This window comes from Chinchilla lanigera, unplaced genomic scaffold (assembly GCF_000276665.1).
Source record: "Chinchilla lanigera isolate Chin_1 unplaced genomic scaffold, ChiLan1.0 scaffold00156, whole genome shotgun sequence".
NCBI lineage: Eukaryota > Metazoa > Chordata > Mammalia > Rodentia > Chinchillidae > Chinchilla > Chinchilla lanigera.
Genome location: NW_004955557.1, coordinates 1155086 through 1171935, shown reverse-complemented (window position 1 = coordinate 1171935; position 16850 = coordinate 1155086). Strand labels below are relative to the sequence as shown.

Genomic DNA, 16850 nt, shown 5'->3' with positions numbered 1-16850 from the left:
TTTTATGAATGACGAAGACAAAGCCCCAGTTTTTAAGGCCCCAAAAGATGGAGTACAGTACTTCACTGGTGAGTACCCATGTAGAATTTTACATGTTGTTAAATTTATGTAGGTTTAAAAGTGTAGAAAGTGTTTAAGAGCATATGCAGTGCTTATAAGAGTGTGGGAAAAGTTAATAAGAGAGTGGGAAAAGTTTGTGGGAGTGTGACAAGGGTTTATAAAACCTTAAAATATATATAAGTAATCAAATACAACGCCACTACCATCGAGGATTTTCACCAATCTTGGGGGTCTCCGGAACATAACTCCCACAATAGGTGAGGGATCATTGTATTTAGCAATATCTCATTGTGTTTTACCCTGGTACTGGGTTATTGAATTGAACCCAGGGCCTTCACACTAAGGTACATCCCTAGTTCTTTTTTTTTTTTTTGAGACAGGGTCTCATTGTGCAGTTCCGGCTGACGTTGAACTCACTTTGTACCCCAGGCTGGCCTCAAAGTAAGCGATCCTCCTGCCTCGGGGATTATAGGCATGCACCACCGCTCCTGGTTTAACTAGGTCTTTTAAGACAGTCTTGCTAAATTGCTGAGTTTTGAACTCTGGATCTTCCTGCCTTAGGCTCCTGAGTAGCTGGGATTATGCAGGCATATTATCTGACTTACTGATTTTAGCTGTTGTAGTACACGTCAAATATCATCTCATTGTACTTATGGTTTTCATTTGCCTGATGGCTAATGATGGTGAGTATTGTTTCATATGCTTACTGATAGTTTCTGTATGTATTTTTTGGAGAAATGTCTGTTTAGATTCTTTGGTCACTCTTTAAATAATTTTCTTTTATTTATTTATTTTTGTGCTGGGAATCAAAGTTATGATCTTGTGCTTGCCAGGCAGGTGCTGTGCCACTGAGTATATCCCTAGCCAATATTTTTCTTTTGTTGGTTTTTTTTTTTTTTTGTACCGGAAATCGAACTCAGGACCTTGTACTTGCCAGACAGGCACATGTGCCACTGAGCTATATCCCGGGCCCTATTGTTGCTTTGTAATAATTCTTTTTTTTTTTTTGGTACTGGGAATCGAACTCAGAACCTTGCGCTTGTCAGGCAGGCGCTGTACCACTGAGCTATATCCCTGGCCCTGTAATAATTCTGTATGTATTGTGGACTTTGTTAAAACACACATCACCATTATAACCAATTTTAAGAGACTATTCTGTAACATTAAGTATAGTTGCTGTGTAACTCTTGCACAGCAACTATCCATCTCCAAAACATTTTATGTTCCCCAATTGAAGCTCTGTACCCTTTAAATGCTAAGTCCCCCAAAAGTCCCCTCCCACCCAACTCTGTCAACTTTCATTCTATGTTGTGTTTGTGAATTTGATCGCAGCAATTCATTCTTTCCTAAGAGTGATATTGCAACACCCCCAGTGAACGCCTGGAATACTACTGATCTCTATATTACAGTACTTCCGTTTTTCCTGTGCACACATACCTGTGGTAAATGTTCACCTTTTTATTTAAAGAAAACAGTTTACATCTTGTCTTTGTTTTATTCAAATGGCTAAAATCACTACATTTACATTTTGGGGCATTGATAAGTAAAGGAAAGTTCACTTAAACACTCTTGTAGCAGAAAAATGCTCCCCAGACATTCTGTTAATTGCCCAGGTAATCTCCAGTTTACTTCAGTTCCTGTTACAACTGTCTCCTGGAAAGGGCTGGTCACTGTGATGAATATTGTAAGAACCAATCAAAGACAGCCAATACTCTGCCTCTGTACCTCCCCTTTGAAACCAACCCCATAAAAGCCTCCTTACTTGAGCCTTTGGCACCTGACATTTTGAGGGACAATTGGATTGCCTGTCAGTGCCCCTCGACTTAAATGAATCTGCCTCCAAATACTGTCTTTTTGGTGTTTCTGCTTGCTGTTGCAGTCTGATACTATGACTGTTGATAACTGAGATGGCAGCTGACTATTGGACATGTATTATATACTGCATGGACATGCTAGACAAATGGATGGTTCATGTCTTGGGTGGGAAGGAGTGAGATTGCTTAAGATTTCATAACATTGCTGGGAGTGGTGGTGCACACCTGTAATCCCAGCACTCGGGAGGCTGAGTCAGGAGGATCACTGCGAGTTCCAGGCCAGCCTAGGCTACATAGTGAGTTCGAGCACAGCCTGAGTTACATAGTGAGACCTTATTAAAAAAAATCAATTTAAATAACATTCAATTTAAATTTATCAATTATTTCTGGAATTTCCCATTTAATATTTTCTGGCTGCAGTTGTCTTGTTTTGGGTAACTGAAACTGCAGAAAGTGAAAACTTAGATAAGTGTGGATTACTATACTTTAGGAACCCTATGTAAATATGTAATACAGTATTTATCCTTTTGTATCTGTGTTATTTAGCGTAATGTCTTCAAGATTTTATCCATGTTGTACAATGTTATCAGAATTTCCTTTCTTTTAAAGGCTGAATAGCATTCCATTTTATGTACCTTATATTTTGTTTATTCCTTCTTCAGTGGACATTCATGTCAGACACATGATTTAGAAATACTTTCACCTATTTGCTAGGTTATCCTTAGTTGAAGTCTAATGTATGTATATGTGTGTGTGTTTGTGTATATTTGTAGTTCCTTTTTTGCTTGTGGTTTTGGGTGTCACAGCTAAAATTAATTACTGTTTAAATCTCTTTCAATTTCACATGAAGTGTTTATGTGTGTATTATATGTAGGACTGAACCCAGGATCTCAGGTATGCTAAGAACATACTGTACCACAGAGCTACACTTGCAGCCCCCATATGAATTGTTTTTTTTTTTTTTTTTTTTTGGTTTTTCTCTGGTACCAGGAACCGAACTCACGACCTTGCGCTTACCAGGCAGGCGCTTTTTGCCGCTGAGCTAAATCCCCAGCCCCTGAATTGTAAGAATGAGGTTGTCAGTTTCTACCAAGAATTCTGCTGGTATTTTGATAGGGATTATCATTTATCTGTAGATTAGTTTGGGAAGTATTACCATCATAGCGTGGTGTTTTTCCATAGGTTGAGTCTTTAATTTCTTCTTTTATAATTTTTTATAGCTAAATGTTTCATTCAATCCATGTGGTATACAAAATCTGCCAAAAGATGTATACATACTTGAGGAAAAGAAAAGCTTGTATAAATATTTTTATACTAAATTTATGAGGCATCATGATATCAATACAAGCAATCTTTGGCCACTAAAGTTAGAAGAGATGCTCAAAGTGGTGGCCATTAGCTTCCAGACATATTTTAGTATGGCAAACTGCTGCTTGGGTAACATTGGTCATTGAGATTGCTGTTCATATATTTTCAGTTTCTTCTCTAAGGGCCTACAGTGTAGTAGATTTTATGCTATATATGACATCCTCTAGGGTTTCCCCATATAAGGGTAATACTGTCTGTTGAAAAAACATCATACTATTTTTTTTTCCTGAAGCATGTATACATTTTTTGGCACACTCTGTAGATATTAATTATTGTTATCTTTAGTCAGTCTTAGGGAATACTTCTAATTCTATTAAGTAGAACCTGAAATTCTGTGCATTTCTTTTTTTCTCTTTTGTATTAGTACATCTTTGCAGTATGTAATGTTTGTGCTCCTTCTGTAGAGTTGGTACATGTACATAATACATCTTAATTCCTTTTGTCATCCCTTTTCCCTACTCGCCATCTCTTGATCCCTTTCCCATTTGAGAAAACCTATCTGACTACTTGCTATTATCTGTGTTTTATTTTGCTGTTAATTTGGGTTTCTCATATGAGAGAAACTATGTGATATTTAAGTTTACATGTTTTTTGACTTAACATTATGGTCTCAGGGTGCATCCATTTTCCTACAAATGACTTGTTTTTCTTTATAGCAGAGTAGTACTCCATTGTGTGTAAATACTACATCTCCCTCTCTTTCTTTCTTTCTTTCTTTCTTTCTTTCTTTCTTTCTTTCTTTCTTTCTTTCTTTCTTTCCTTCCTTCCTTCCTTCCTTCCTTCCTTCCTTCTTTCTTTCTTTCTTTCTTTTGAGAGGGTCTTACTTTGTAGTACAGGCTGGCTTTGAACTCACTATGTAGCCCAGGCTGGCTTCAAACTCAGGGCAATCCTCCTGCCTCAGCCTCCTGAGTGGTGAGAATTATAGGCATGCAACACCACACCTAGCTACCACACTTTCTGAATCCATTAATTTATTGATGGGCATATAGGCTGCTTTCAAGATTTAGGTATAATGAATTGTGTTGCTATAAACATGAGCATACATGCATCACTGTAATAAGATGTCTTTAACTCTTTTAGAAAGATACCTGGAAGGGGAATAACTGGGTCAAATGGAACTTCTAGTTTTAATTTTCGAAAAGTTTCCATAGTGGTTGTATAATTTACTGTCCGAACAAGAAGTAGAAACCCTCTACCCCCAACCCTTAGTGTTGCCAGCATTCGTTATTATTTGATTTCTTAATCATGGCCATTCTTTCTGGGGTAAGATGGAATCTGTGTTGTTTTAATTTCATTTCTCTGATGGCCAGTGATGAGTTGAGCATTTATCTATGTATTCAATGACCCCTTCTGTGAAGTGTCTTTATTTTGCTTGCCCATTTTTTAATTGGGTTTTTATTTTGGGGGCATCTAAGTTTTTTGAGTTCTTTATATATTCTAGATATTAGTCCATTTTCTGAGGAATTGCTGGCAAAATTTTTTTCCCATTCTGTAGATGTTCTTTTCACCCAGTTGCTTGTTCCTGTTGCTATGCAGAAGCTTTTTCATTTGATATGATCCCAATTCATTGATTCTTGATATTATTTCATGTGCAACCGGAATTCTGTTCAGAAAGTCTTTGCCTACACCTATGACTAAAAGAATTGTACTTATTTTATATTCCACCAGATTAAGTGTTTCTGTTTTAACATTTGGTTCTTTAATCCATTTTGAGTTTGTTTTAGTACATGGTGAGAGATACAGGTCTAGATTTGGTCTTCTATGTGTGGATAACCTGTTTTTCCAGCAGCATTCATTAGAGAGGCTATCTTTTTTCCAGTGTATGTTTTGTTTTGTTTTTGTTTTTTGAGACAAGGTTTCGCTATGCAATTCCGGCTGGGCTTGAACTCACTATGTAGCCCAGACTGGCCTCGAACTCATCAGGATCCTTCTGCCTCAGCCTCCCGAGTGCTGGGATTATAGGTATGCACCACCATGCCCAGCCTCCAGTGTGGTTTTGGTCCCTTTATTCGAAAATCAAACCACTGAATGTGCTAGGGGTTGGGTCTGCATTCTGTATTCTTTTCCATTGATTCTCATGTCTGTTTTTGTGCTAGGACCGTGCTATTTTTTTAATCACTGTAAAAAATCAATTTCAATCACTGTTTTGTACTAAAAGTTAAAGTTTGGAATTGTGATGCCTCTGCCTTTGCTCCTGTTACACGGGATTGTTTTTACTATTCTGGGTCTCTTCTGGTTCCATATGAATTTTAGTATTGTTTTCTCTAGTTACATGAGGAATACTGCTGGTGTTTTGATTGGGATTGTGTTGAATTTGTATATCAGGTTTGGAAGTATGGCCATTTTGACTATATTGGTTCTGCCTAACCAGGAGTAGAGGATATCTTTCCATTTTCTGGTGTCCTCTTACATTGCCTTTTTGAAAGTACTCTAGTTTTTGTTGAAGGGAGGTCTTTCATTTCCTTAGTTAGGTTAATTCCTAAGTATTTAATTATTCTTGGTGCTATTGTGGATGGTATTGTTTCCATAATTTTTTTCTCAGTGGGTTCCTTATTAGTGTAAAGGAATAGTATTGATTTTTGTGTGTTGAATTTATATATTGCCTCATTACTTAATTTGGTTATTCTAAGAATCTTTTGGTGGAGTGTTTTGAATTTTTTGTGTAGAGGATCATATCATTTGGAAATAATGATAATTTGTCTTCTTTCCTATACATATATCTCTTTTAATTCTTTGTCTTGCCTAATTACTTTTGCTAATGTTTTGAGTAATATCTGGTGTATTCCTTGTCTTGTTCCTGATTTTACAGGGAAATCTTTCAGTTCTTCCCCATTAAAAATGATGTTTGCAATAGGTTAGTCAAAAATGGCTTTTACTAGATTGAGGTAAGTCCTTCTACTCCTATTTTCTTCAGTGTTGTTTATCATTATAGGATGCTAGAATAAAGGCCTTTTTTCCCCCCGTCTATTGAGGTGATTGTGTGATTTTTGTTCTTGCTCTTATTTGTGTATTTCTTGATTTGTACATGTTGAACCATTCTTGCATCCCTCTGATGAAGCTTACTTGGTCAGGGTGTATGAACATTTTGATGATTTGTTGCATTCTGTTTGCCAGTATCTTGTGGAAGATTTTTGTATCTATATTCATTAAAGAGGTTGGTCTGTAGTTCCCTTTTTGTGGTTGGATCTCACTCTGATTTTAGGAGGTAATGCTAGCTTCCAGGAATGACTTTGGGAGTAATCCTTCTCTTCCAGTTTCATTAAAGAACTTGAAGAGTATTGATATTGTTAGATCTTCCCTGAAGTTTTTATAGAATTCAGAAGTCAGTCCACCTGGACCTTGGCTTTTCTTTGTTTTAGGCTTTCTTTTTTTAAATTTCTACTTTAATTTCATTGCTTGTTATTGGATATTCACAGTTTTTAAATCTTCTGGGTTCAGTTTTGATAACTCACATGTGTCTTCTGAATTCTCCAGTTTATGTGCATACAGATTTGTCTATAATCTTTTCCATTTCAGCAGGGTTCATTGTGATGTCACCTTTTTCATTTATAATTGCATTTATTTGGATCTTTTCTCCTTTATTGGTTAGATTTGCTAAGGATTTCTCTATTTTGTTTCCAAGAACCAATTTTTAGATTTTTTTATTGATTTTTTTAAATCTCAGTTTTATTAATTCTACTCTGATCTTTGTAATTTCCTTTCTTGTGCTAGCTTTGGGTTTGGATTATTATTGTTTTCCTAGGACCTTGAGGTACATTGTTTGGTTATTTGGGCTTGCTCTTTTTGTGATGTGGGCCTTCACAGCAATAAACTTGGACCTTATGACTAGTTTCATTTTGCCCTGTAAGTTTTGGTATGGTGTGCTGGTGTTAGATCCCTGTCTTGGTTACTTTTCTCTTGTTGCTGGGACAAAATACCTGACGCCCAAAATTAAGGAAGGAAAGGTTTATTTCGCTTACAGTTTGTGGAGGTTTCAGTCCATACTTGGCAGGTTACAAGGCAGAGTGGCACAAGGCAGAGGGCTACAGCTCATGGTGGCAGAACACAGCTAAGCAACCAGCATACACCCGGGCGGAATGGGGGAGGAATGGCCTCAAGCACTCTTTTCCTCTCCCTTACATATGCAAACTATCCATCCCAGGGCGGGTGTAGCTCTCACACCCATAATTAAACTCTAATAGCCTGACCCATGGCCGCATGAGGCTTTGGGGGGACACACAGACATAAACTATAACAATCCCTAATTTCTTTCTACACTTTTTATAGAATTTGGAAAATAAGTTTTGTGTAAGGATCTGTTGGGCTCTTGCTGTACCCTGGGAAGGAACGGTGGCAAGAATGAGGAAAAAGCAGACAAGAGACAGAAAGCTGAGATCAGGTGGAGGTCCTGTCTCTCAGCCAAGAAGGAGAACGACCCAAGAACAGTAGAACGTTTATTGACACTAAGAGGTTGGTTAATTTTCGCCTTGCTGTCCAGCAATCAGTTAACAAGCTACAATGGCTTCTTTACGTGCTTCGAGGAGCTCCCGTGTTCTTGGGTTGGCTTCGTCCTGCACATGTAATTACTTTCCAAGCCTTAGCGGCTCCCAACATCTCTCTCTTCTCTGCTTTATAAATGATGGGCAATTAGCTGGAAAGGCTATGCTTAGAGAATACAGTTCAACATCCGTTACAGTAGTCAGTTGCCAGTGTAGTTGGCAAAATCTCCAAAGTCGTTGGTGATTTGAACCCTTTATAGCTAATGTCTTACTATGAGAATGCTTATTTATACATCTTGTGGTTATACGTTTCTGCTGGATGTTTAAGACCAAATTAAGGCAAGACCCATATTAATCTTTTTTTCCTGTCCATCAACATCAGTTAAGTCTCCTCAGGGTTGCTTTGGAACCATGCACAGCACCTCTAGATCCACTGTCAGTGTCAGCCATCTGGATGAGTCATGGCCATTGCTGGACCAAGTTTCTTTCTGTGAAAGCTTGAGAGACCTCACCTCTCCAAGTGACTCACCTTAGGCACACTGTACATCTTCAAATCACTTTCCTCTGTGGTCCCATGATCTCTCTGATCAGAAAATCAGGGACTCAACTGAGTTATAGGATGCAGTAATAGAGCTGTCTTCTGCTCTGGGTTTACTCTGACCTCAGAGGGGTAGGGCCAAAATGCTGACGCTCCTCTTAGCCCATTATCTTTCTAATTTTTTTGGTCTCCAAGACTCAGTTATTAAGTATCTGGAGGAGAAGCTTAATGAGATTGCACTGTAATAGAGGTTGTAAGCTTAACATTACTATCTATCTGAATATCAAACACCTTAGAACATAAAATGTAACTGTTATTTTCTTAACAACCATGGATATCCTATCATTTAAATCCTTATAGAATGTTAACAGATAATAGTTACATGTTTGTACATTGAAATTAGAAACCAAATCCATACGTAACATTGCTGCATGACAATCATGACTTTTTTTTTTGTTTTTGTTTTTGGTACCAGGAATAGAACTCAGGACCTTGAGCTTACCAGGCAGGTGCTTGTGCCGCTGAGCTATATCCCCAGCCCTGTACAATTTTGTTTTTTGTTTTTGACATTTTGTAAATACCTAAATTTTCATTTTGACATATCCCTTTCAACCAATCATCTTTAATACATAAGCTTTTACCTAATCGGTTATTCTTTAATGAGATATACATAAGTTTTTAAAGGCGATGGTCTGAATCTGAACAAAAGTCTTATCATAAGCAATCCTTGCTTTACGTTTTGAAGACCTGTACATCTGGAATCATGAATATGTATCTATACACTATGAAATTAGCAATAATTACCATACACATATGAAAAGCTTTGTTTCTTTATTTTTTAAATTTTTTTTGTTTTTTGTTTTTTGTTTTTCTTCTGGTACCAGGAATCGAACTCACGACAGTGCACTTGCCAGGCAGGCGCTGTGCCACTGAGCTAAATTCCCAGCCCCCATTTCTTACTTTAGTTTTGTACTAAGAACATCTTTCATGAGAACACCTTATTGTTTCTTTTTTCTGGAACACTTCTAACCATGATCAAATTATTGGGGCTATCTCCCAAGAGATTCTGGAGATCACTGGGGGCTCCTTATTAATGAATAAAGGTTTGGTCACTCCTCTATTCACCAGCTGGTGTCCTGCCCAATAGTTTCTTCCTAAAGAATTGTAGTTAAGTATCTTAATTTTTTGATCAGCTGCAAGAAAGCCAGTTTTTTAAACCGGCTGGTAACTCAGGAGAAAGCATGCTTTTAAGTCTGTTATCCCAATTGTATTACAGACAAATGATAAAAGAAAAATGGTTGAGCTCAAAATAGAGGGAAACAGCTGTTCACAAAATGACAAGCACATAACAAGTACACAAAACACACAAACATCTTACAAAATCAGAGTGCACTCAAATATATTCTAGATCAAATTGAATTATAGTAACTCTTAAAATTTTTAGAAATTTATAATTGTAAATAGACTAATCAGATTTTGTTCATCAATTAACAGAGATCTCTTAGTCAAAAATTTGGATGTAATATAATCCTTAATCTATATTGAATATATATATTTTCTTTTGTATAAAATTCTTTCTTGGTTACCTCATAGCTTCTATAATCCTCTTTGATGTCATCTCCATATGCATTGTGTCCCATGTACTTGTGACTAAACACGGTAGCTGGTTTGCAATTTCTCGGATTGCAGGCCATATCGTCAGCGAGCATCAGGACAGTGTGGCTGCTTTCCGTGATTTCTGAATACTGTTGCAAACTAATAACCTCTGTTGTAATTGTTACTTCCATCCACATCCAAAGGAGTCCATTATCAGGACATTTTCTGGATCCCTCCTAAAAGGATCAGTGCGATGTCTAGGAGTAGACGCACAAAGACTCTTGGGTTGTACTTGAAAAAGGTCATTCAACTTGAGTTTGGCTAGCTAAATTAATTACTTCTAAAATTCCAAAACATAAAATGTGCATCTGTCCATAAGATGACCTCTAACTGCAGGATCAGGTTGATGCAAAAGGGAATCTTCTCCCACTTTGCTACTGGCTGGAGCCATTATGTTAGGAGAATAAACCACTCACACATGGACACTCCTTGGCAAGTGTCAATCTAAACAGTAGCTCTTGTTGCTTTATTGTCTGGCATAGCGCCTGGGGCACAAAGGCCTGCAGGAAGCCATACAGCTCAGGGAACAGGCCTTCTATGTCCAGCAGCAGGGTGACTGTGAGCATCCTTTGTGCCTCGGAGACGCTTGCCACAAAGGTCACAAAGGGCTCAGCCCTCGCTCCCTGCTCCCTGTTGCTGCTGCCAGGTCCTACCAGCTTCTGGGTTACTTGGGCCTTGGTCGCTGGCCACTCACCCCCTGGCCCTATCGCCATGCTTGCTGCATGCAGTGCCACAAGGCGCTTCACCAGCAAGTATGGCCCTGGCATGGCTGGGCTGGTGTTGGGTGACCCTGTCCTTCCTCCCTGGGGCCTGGGCACTGGCTAGCCACCACCGGCAGGTCCCCTGGCTGTCGAGCTGTTCGTGCCCCCGTCTTGTGCTGCCTTGCCAGCGTCCGCAGCCATCTCCCCCCTTGCTTTTTGACTGAAGTCCCCTGCGTGTCCCCACAGCTCCTCATCCCCGTCCTTGCCTCCCTCTCCAGGCCCATCTAGCTTTAATCTTTTGCCAGCTACTCCCTGAGAGGCCTCCTCCATCTCTGCCCTGGGCCTTGGCCTCTTTGTTCCCTGTTCTATCTGGCACCCCAGTGTGTCCTGCAGCCCTTGGACCAGAGCAGCTGGGGGAAGGGCGCTGTGGGCAGGGGAATGGTAGCAGCCCGGACCAGTGAGGCGGGAGGGCATGGTTGCTGAGGAGGCAGCAGCCCCCAGTCATGGCCTTGGGGAGAGCTGGGCTTATACTTTAGGCTCTAGCAGTAACTGGCTGCAGCTTTTATTTTATCGCCTTGGGGCTGGGCAGGTTGGTGGCAGGGTGTCAATAGTCCTGCTTTATCTTGGGAATGGGCTCCACTGCCTGCGCTACTCCCACAAGTGGCTCTGTGGTGGTGTCCAGCCACTGTGCATGTTGGCTGTCACTGTTGCTCTGGCCACTGGATATTTTGTTTCTGTCTGGATTGCAAGTACAAGCGCTGGCACAGGACAGGCGCCTGCCCCTGCATTTCTCACACAGGTCTTGACGATGGGAGGGTTTGGGGCCCACACGGCGCAGTCTTACTGAGCAGGAACATCTAGTTCTTTTACAACTTCAACAGGTGATATCCTCCACTCGGTAAGGGTTGTAAGATTTCTGATAGGTTCTGCAAAACTGTTTGAAGTAAACCTTGTTTGTGCCCTGAACACACCACACATACGCACTTCCCAGCGAATGTTGCAGTCTTTGCAGTGATAATAGCCATATTTTTGCCTGGCTCTGCACCTTGTGGCAACCTCTCCTGCACAGTGGTGGTCACATTTCTACTGTCCGTAGCCCCCCCTGCTGCCAGGGCCCACTTTGGCCTCTGCAGTATGGGCTGTGGGGCTGCCTCACTAATTTGAACCTCCTGCTGCTCCTGCGCAGCGCTTGGCGGTGGGGATGTCTTCCTTGCTGCCCCCTTGTCCTCCTCCGGTGCCACAGGGCCCTGCATGCTTGCCGGGGCCTCCTCCAGGCAGCTGGTAAGGCAGTGGGAGCACGGCAAGTGTGCGGGGGCCGGCCCTTGCACAGCGGCATCTGCCACGCGAGTGCACACTGACCTGAAGCATCACACTGCGGGTTCACCTGCACCCCCACATCACAGCAGCTGGGCCTTCTGGGGCACAGCTCAAAGCCTGGGCTCAAGTATGACAGGAGTGTGGCAGAGGAGAACAAGGCAGGAGGGTGTCCCCCACCACAGAGCCACCAGACATTGGCATCCAGTGGGTAGGAAAAGGGATAGGAGTAGGGTGCACATGCCAGCTACCTGAGTGTGCCCAGCACCTTGTCCCCCACTGCCGCCATCTGGATGGGCCCCATTATTTAATGGGGATGGAGCAAGTTCCAATGGGTGTTTCTCAGGAAGGGCCGACTTTTTCCAGCAGTTCTAAATCCACACTGATTATTCCAGTGATACCCTGGTTGACACTTAGTACAAGGACTGCCAGGTTTAGTTGAAGGGACAGATAATGGCTCTGCTGCCCTTATAGGTGTAGCAGAGCAAATTACAGGCAAAATGTCCCTTATTACCCCAATGAAAAAAAAAAGCCTTGTTTTTTCTCCTTCCCCCCGCCTGTGGATGAATAACCTGAGTAATACCTGCTGCCAGGGCAGCCCCCTGTACATATGAGGGGCCAGTATCTGCACAAATCCGAATCATCTCTGGCAATGTAGCAAGTATATAGGCTTAGAATTGAATATTTGGTATTGCTCTTATATCCTTCAACCTCCCCAAACTCCTTTATTAATTCAAATCAGATTTTTGGAGGTTTTCTTAGGTTCTCTTATACATACAAGATAATGTCATGTCTCAATAGGGTAGTAATACCTTATTACTCAGTAGGGTAGTAATAACTATTACATCTACATTTTCAGTGTGAATGCTTTTCATTTCTTTTTCCTGTGTGCTTGCTCTGTATTTAGAATCTAGTGCAAAGTTGAGTACTGTGGCACGAGCAAATGTCCTTGTCTTTAAGGGGAATGTGTTACAAGTCTTTCAACAGTAAGTATAATGTCATCTGTGGGTTTTTTAAAAATAGATTTTAGATGAAGTTCCTGATTTCTTAATTTATTAAAAAGTAGACATGTCTTGGTGTTATATATTCTAGGTTTTGTTTTATGTTGCTTTTTAATATGGTGTATTACGCAGGCTGGTCTTGAACTTTGTGGGCTCAAACTGTCCTCCATCATCTTCTCAATAGGTGCTACTGCAGGTGATTGTCACTGTGTCCAGCGCTTTTAGGGATATGAAAAAAATAATATAAATAGGTAGATATATAGATAGATATACACACATATATTTTGGTTTTCTTAAACTTGCTATGTAGCCCAGGCTGGCTTCAAACTTTCGGCGATCCTTTTCAGTCTCCTCGGTGTTGGGATTACAGGTATTCACCACCATGCCTGACTCTTTGAGGGATTTTTGACAAATGTATCATAACTGAATCCGTCTCCGTGGTATCATAATTGATAGTTTTGCTACCTTGAAGATCCTTTTTGCTCTATTTAGCCCTTTCTCCCCTCCATGTGCTCACAAGCACTTACCTTTTTACTGTCTCCATAGTTTTTCCTTTTTCCAAATGTCATGAAATTGGAATCATGAGTATGCATCCTTTCGAGATTGGCTTCTTTTACTTGGAAATAATGCACATTTAATTTTCATCCAGGTTTTTATGGCTTGATAGTCCATTTATGTCTAGCTTTGAAATATTCCAGTGCCTGAATGTACCACAGTTTAGTTATTCATTCACCTTCTGAAGGACACTTAGCTGCTCCGAAGTTTGGTAATTAGACTAAAGCTGTTTATAAAGATGTTTACAGAAATAAAATGTTTATGTAAAATGAAGATGTTAATGTCTGCGTGAATGATTATGTGTGGACATGTGTTTGCCGTTCTTTCTGTTAAGTACCAAGGAGCTTGTTTGCTGGATCATAGGATAAGAATGTGTTTGTATTTTTTTTTTCTTTTTTTTTTGAGACAGGGTCTTGCTGTGTAGTTTAGGCTAGCATTGAACTCACTATGTAGCCAAGGCTGGCCTCGAGCTCATGGCAATCCTCCTGCCTCAGCCTCCTGGTTTAAGAATGTGTTTAGTTTCTAAGAAAGGCATGGTTGTACATGCATATACGTAATCCCAGCACTCTGAAGGAGGATGCAGGAGGATCACAAGTTCAAGGCCAGCCTGGGCTATATAGTGAGACCCTGTTTGGAAAAAATCAAGAGACAAAGAAAAAAAATTGCTAAACTCTCTTTTAAAGGTGGCTGTAATATTTTGTATTTTCACTACTGATAAATGAGGCTTCCTGTTGCTTTACATCCTCAGCAGCATTTGGTGTTGTCAGAGTTTTGGATTTTGACCATTTTTTTTTTTTCCTCCGGTACCAGGAACCGAACTCATGACCTTGCACTTGCCAGGCAGGTGCTTTTGCCGCTGAGCTAAGTCCCCAGCCCCTGATTTTGACCATTTTAATAGTTATGTAGAACTATCTCATTGATGTTTTAATTTGTAGTACCCTAATAATATATTTTGGAGCAACTTTCCATATGATAATTTGTCTGTATATAAACTTCTTTCGTGAATTGTCTTTTTAGGTGGTTTTTATCCCTTTCAAATTAGGTTGTTATTGTTGCGTTTTAAGACTTTGTACATTTTAAGTAATTGTCTCTTTTATTGGTGATGTAATTTGGAAAGGTTTTCAACTCTGTGGCTTGTGTTTTCTTTTGAAGTTCTATAGTTTTATTTTTTGAGGACTTTTCATCTATATTCATAAGTACTGCTGTTCTGGAGTGTTCTCTTTTTGTGCTATCTTGTTTGATTTTGGTATCATGATATAAAATGAGTTGGGAAATGTTACCTCCTTTTGTATCTTAGAAGTGTTCATGAAGAATTGATACTCTTTAGTGGTATAGTTCAGTGCTTTAACATATCTGGGCCTTTGCTTTTCTTTGTGGGTAGTGTTTTTGATTACTACTTTAATCTCTTTAATTAAGTCTATTTTCATTGTGTATTATTTTCTTGAGTCAATTTCAATAATTTGTTGTTAGAAGTTTGTCTTGTAATTATCTAACTTTTTGATATGCAGTTCTTTATAGTATTTCTTTATTTTGGTAGGCTGGGCATTGTTTTTTTTTTATTTCTGGTTCGAATGAGGTAAGTCTTCTGTATTTTTTTCTTAGTTTCGTCTAAGGTTTGTTCATGTTATTATTTTCATTTTGATTTTATTGATTTTTTTCTCCTGTATTTTTATTCTCTTTTTCATTAATTTCTACTATAGTTTTCATTTTCTTCTTTCTGTTTGGTTTAGGTTTAGTTTGCTCTTAGTTTTCCAGTGTTTTATGATGAGATGAAATACAATTTATTAGTAGTCTTATTTTTAGAATATTGGAAGCTTAAATTTTCTTTTATTGGGAATTATCTCAGGAAGTTACAACAGAAAGTGTGTTGATACTAATATACTTTTTTAAAAAAATTATTGTTTTATAAGAAGAGGTTGGAGTCACGTGTGATGGCATACACCTATAATCCCAGTACTCTGGGAGGCTGAGGCAGGAGGATCTTTCAAATTTGAGTTCGAGGCTAACCTGGGCTACACAGTGAGTTCAAGGCCAGCCTGAACTGCATAGCAAAACCCTGTCTCAAAAAAAAAAGAGAAGTGGTTAGTATGTCAAACAAGAGTACATAGAATATTCTTTTAAGTATATTGGATATTTTAATGAGTAATTGCCACTTAATAAGTATTAGCGTGCCATATTTTATAGCTTGAAAATGGGTATGTGGAATTGTAGGTATTGGAGTTCTATTTGATAATACATTGAAGAGATAAATAATTTTTTTTTCTCTTTTAGATAAAATCAGCGGTTCTGGAAATAACTCTGATATGATGGAAAACAGCAAAGAAGAAGTAAGAATGCTTTGAAGTTTTTTTTTTTTCTAATGCTGGGGATTGGACCTTGGTCCTTGTACGTACTAGGCAAGTGCTCTACCACTAAGCTACATACCCAGCCCAAATCTGAAGTATTTTAAATACATTTATTAATTACTAATAGCCAACTAGAATATTGCTGCAAGTTGATGCATGCTGTGTTCAAGGCTGTCTTCATGTTGTTAGGTGTTCAGTTTGAGAGGACATTCATTATTTTTGTTACTATTGTTTACCTCAGCAGTTTACTTGAAGTCAGAAAGCTAAAGGCTTGCTGGAAGATAGGTATTTAAACATCATTATGGTGTGCTACTGATGTTTAAGGTAGATGTCATAGGCATGGCTCCATCATTCCGAGATTTTTCAAAACTTGATATTCAGGGTTTCCAATGCTGGGCATGATGGCACACGCCTGTTAATCCCAATACTCTAGGAGGCTGAGGTAGAAGGATCGCCAATCTGAGACTAGCCTGCGTAGTTTTTTATTTTCTCAAAATGAAAGTAAAGGGGCTGAGGATGTAGGTCAGTGTGAAGACTCTGGGTTTAATACCCAGTATTGCATCCGCCAAAGGAACATGGCCATAGTAACCCAACACGGGTGTTTTGGAATTGTTGCCACATAGTGTAAAAAGTGGAATCCATTTTAATATATTAATTATACTGGTAAAATGAGGGTAAATTTAGTGTCTGAAGACAAGTTGTAGAAGTTACTTTATGCTGTATATTAGCATAGAGAAAAATGATGACATATTTTTAGATCCTTAAAATTGCTTATCTGTGCTGGTAGCTGATTTCTTTTGCACCTTTGTTTTGTCTTTGTTGAACGTAGCAGGAGTCATGCTATAACAACAGTGCATCCCTTCCCATCCACCAAGCATGAAACTGCAATTTTAAAAAGACAGAGGTCTGGGGATTTAGCTCAGTAAAAAAATAATTGCCTAGCATGCATGAGTCCCTTGGTTTGATCTGTAGCAATACAGAAAAGAAAACAGAACAGAAATTGGGTCTGGGGGTGTAGCT

General features: G+C 39.3%; 1 protein-coding gene across 6 annotated transcripts in view; it reads left to right on the top strand.

Moving 5' to 3' along the window:
• The window catches only part of Atrx (alpha thalassemia/mental retardation syndrome X-linked), a 305334-nt gene that overhangs the window by 80766 nt on the left and 207718 nt on the right, over positions 1 to 16850 (top strand). For all 6 annotated transcript variants that reach the window (XM_005412622.2, XM_013508825.1, XM_013508824.1 and 3 more), the window contains one exon: positions 15757 to 15812. In XM_005412622.2, the coding sequence (XP_005412679.1) occupies positions 15757 to 15812 (56 nt within the window). The remainder of the gene's footprint in view (positions 1 to 15756; positions 15813 to 16850) is intronic.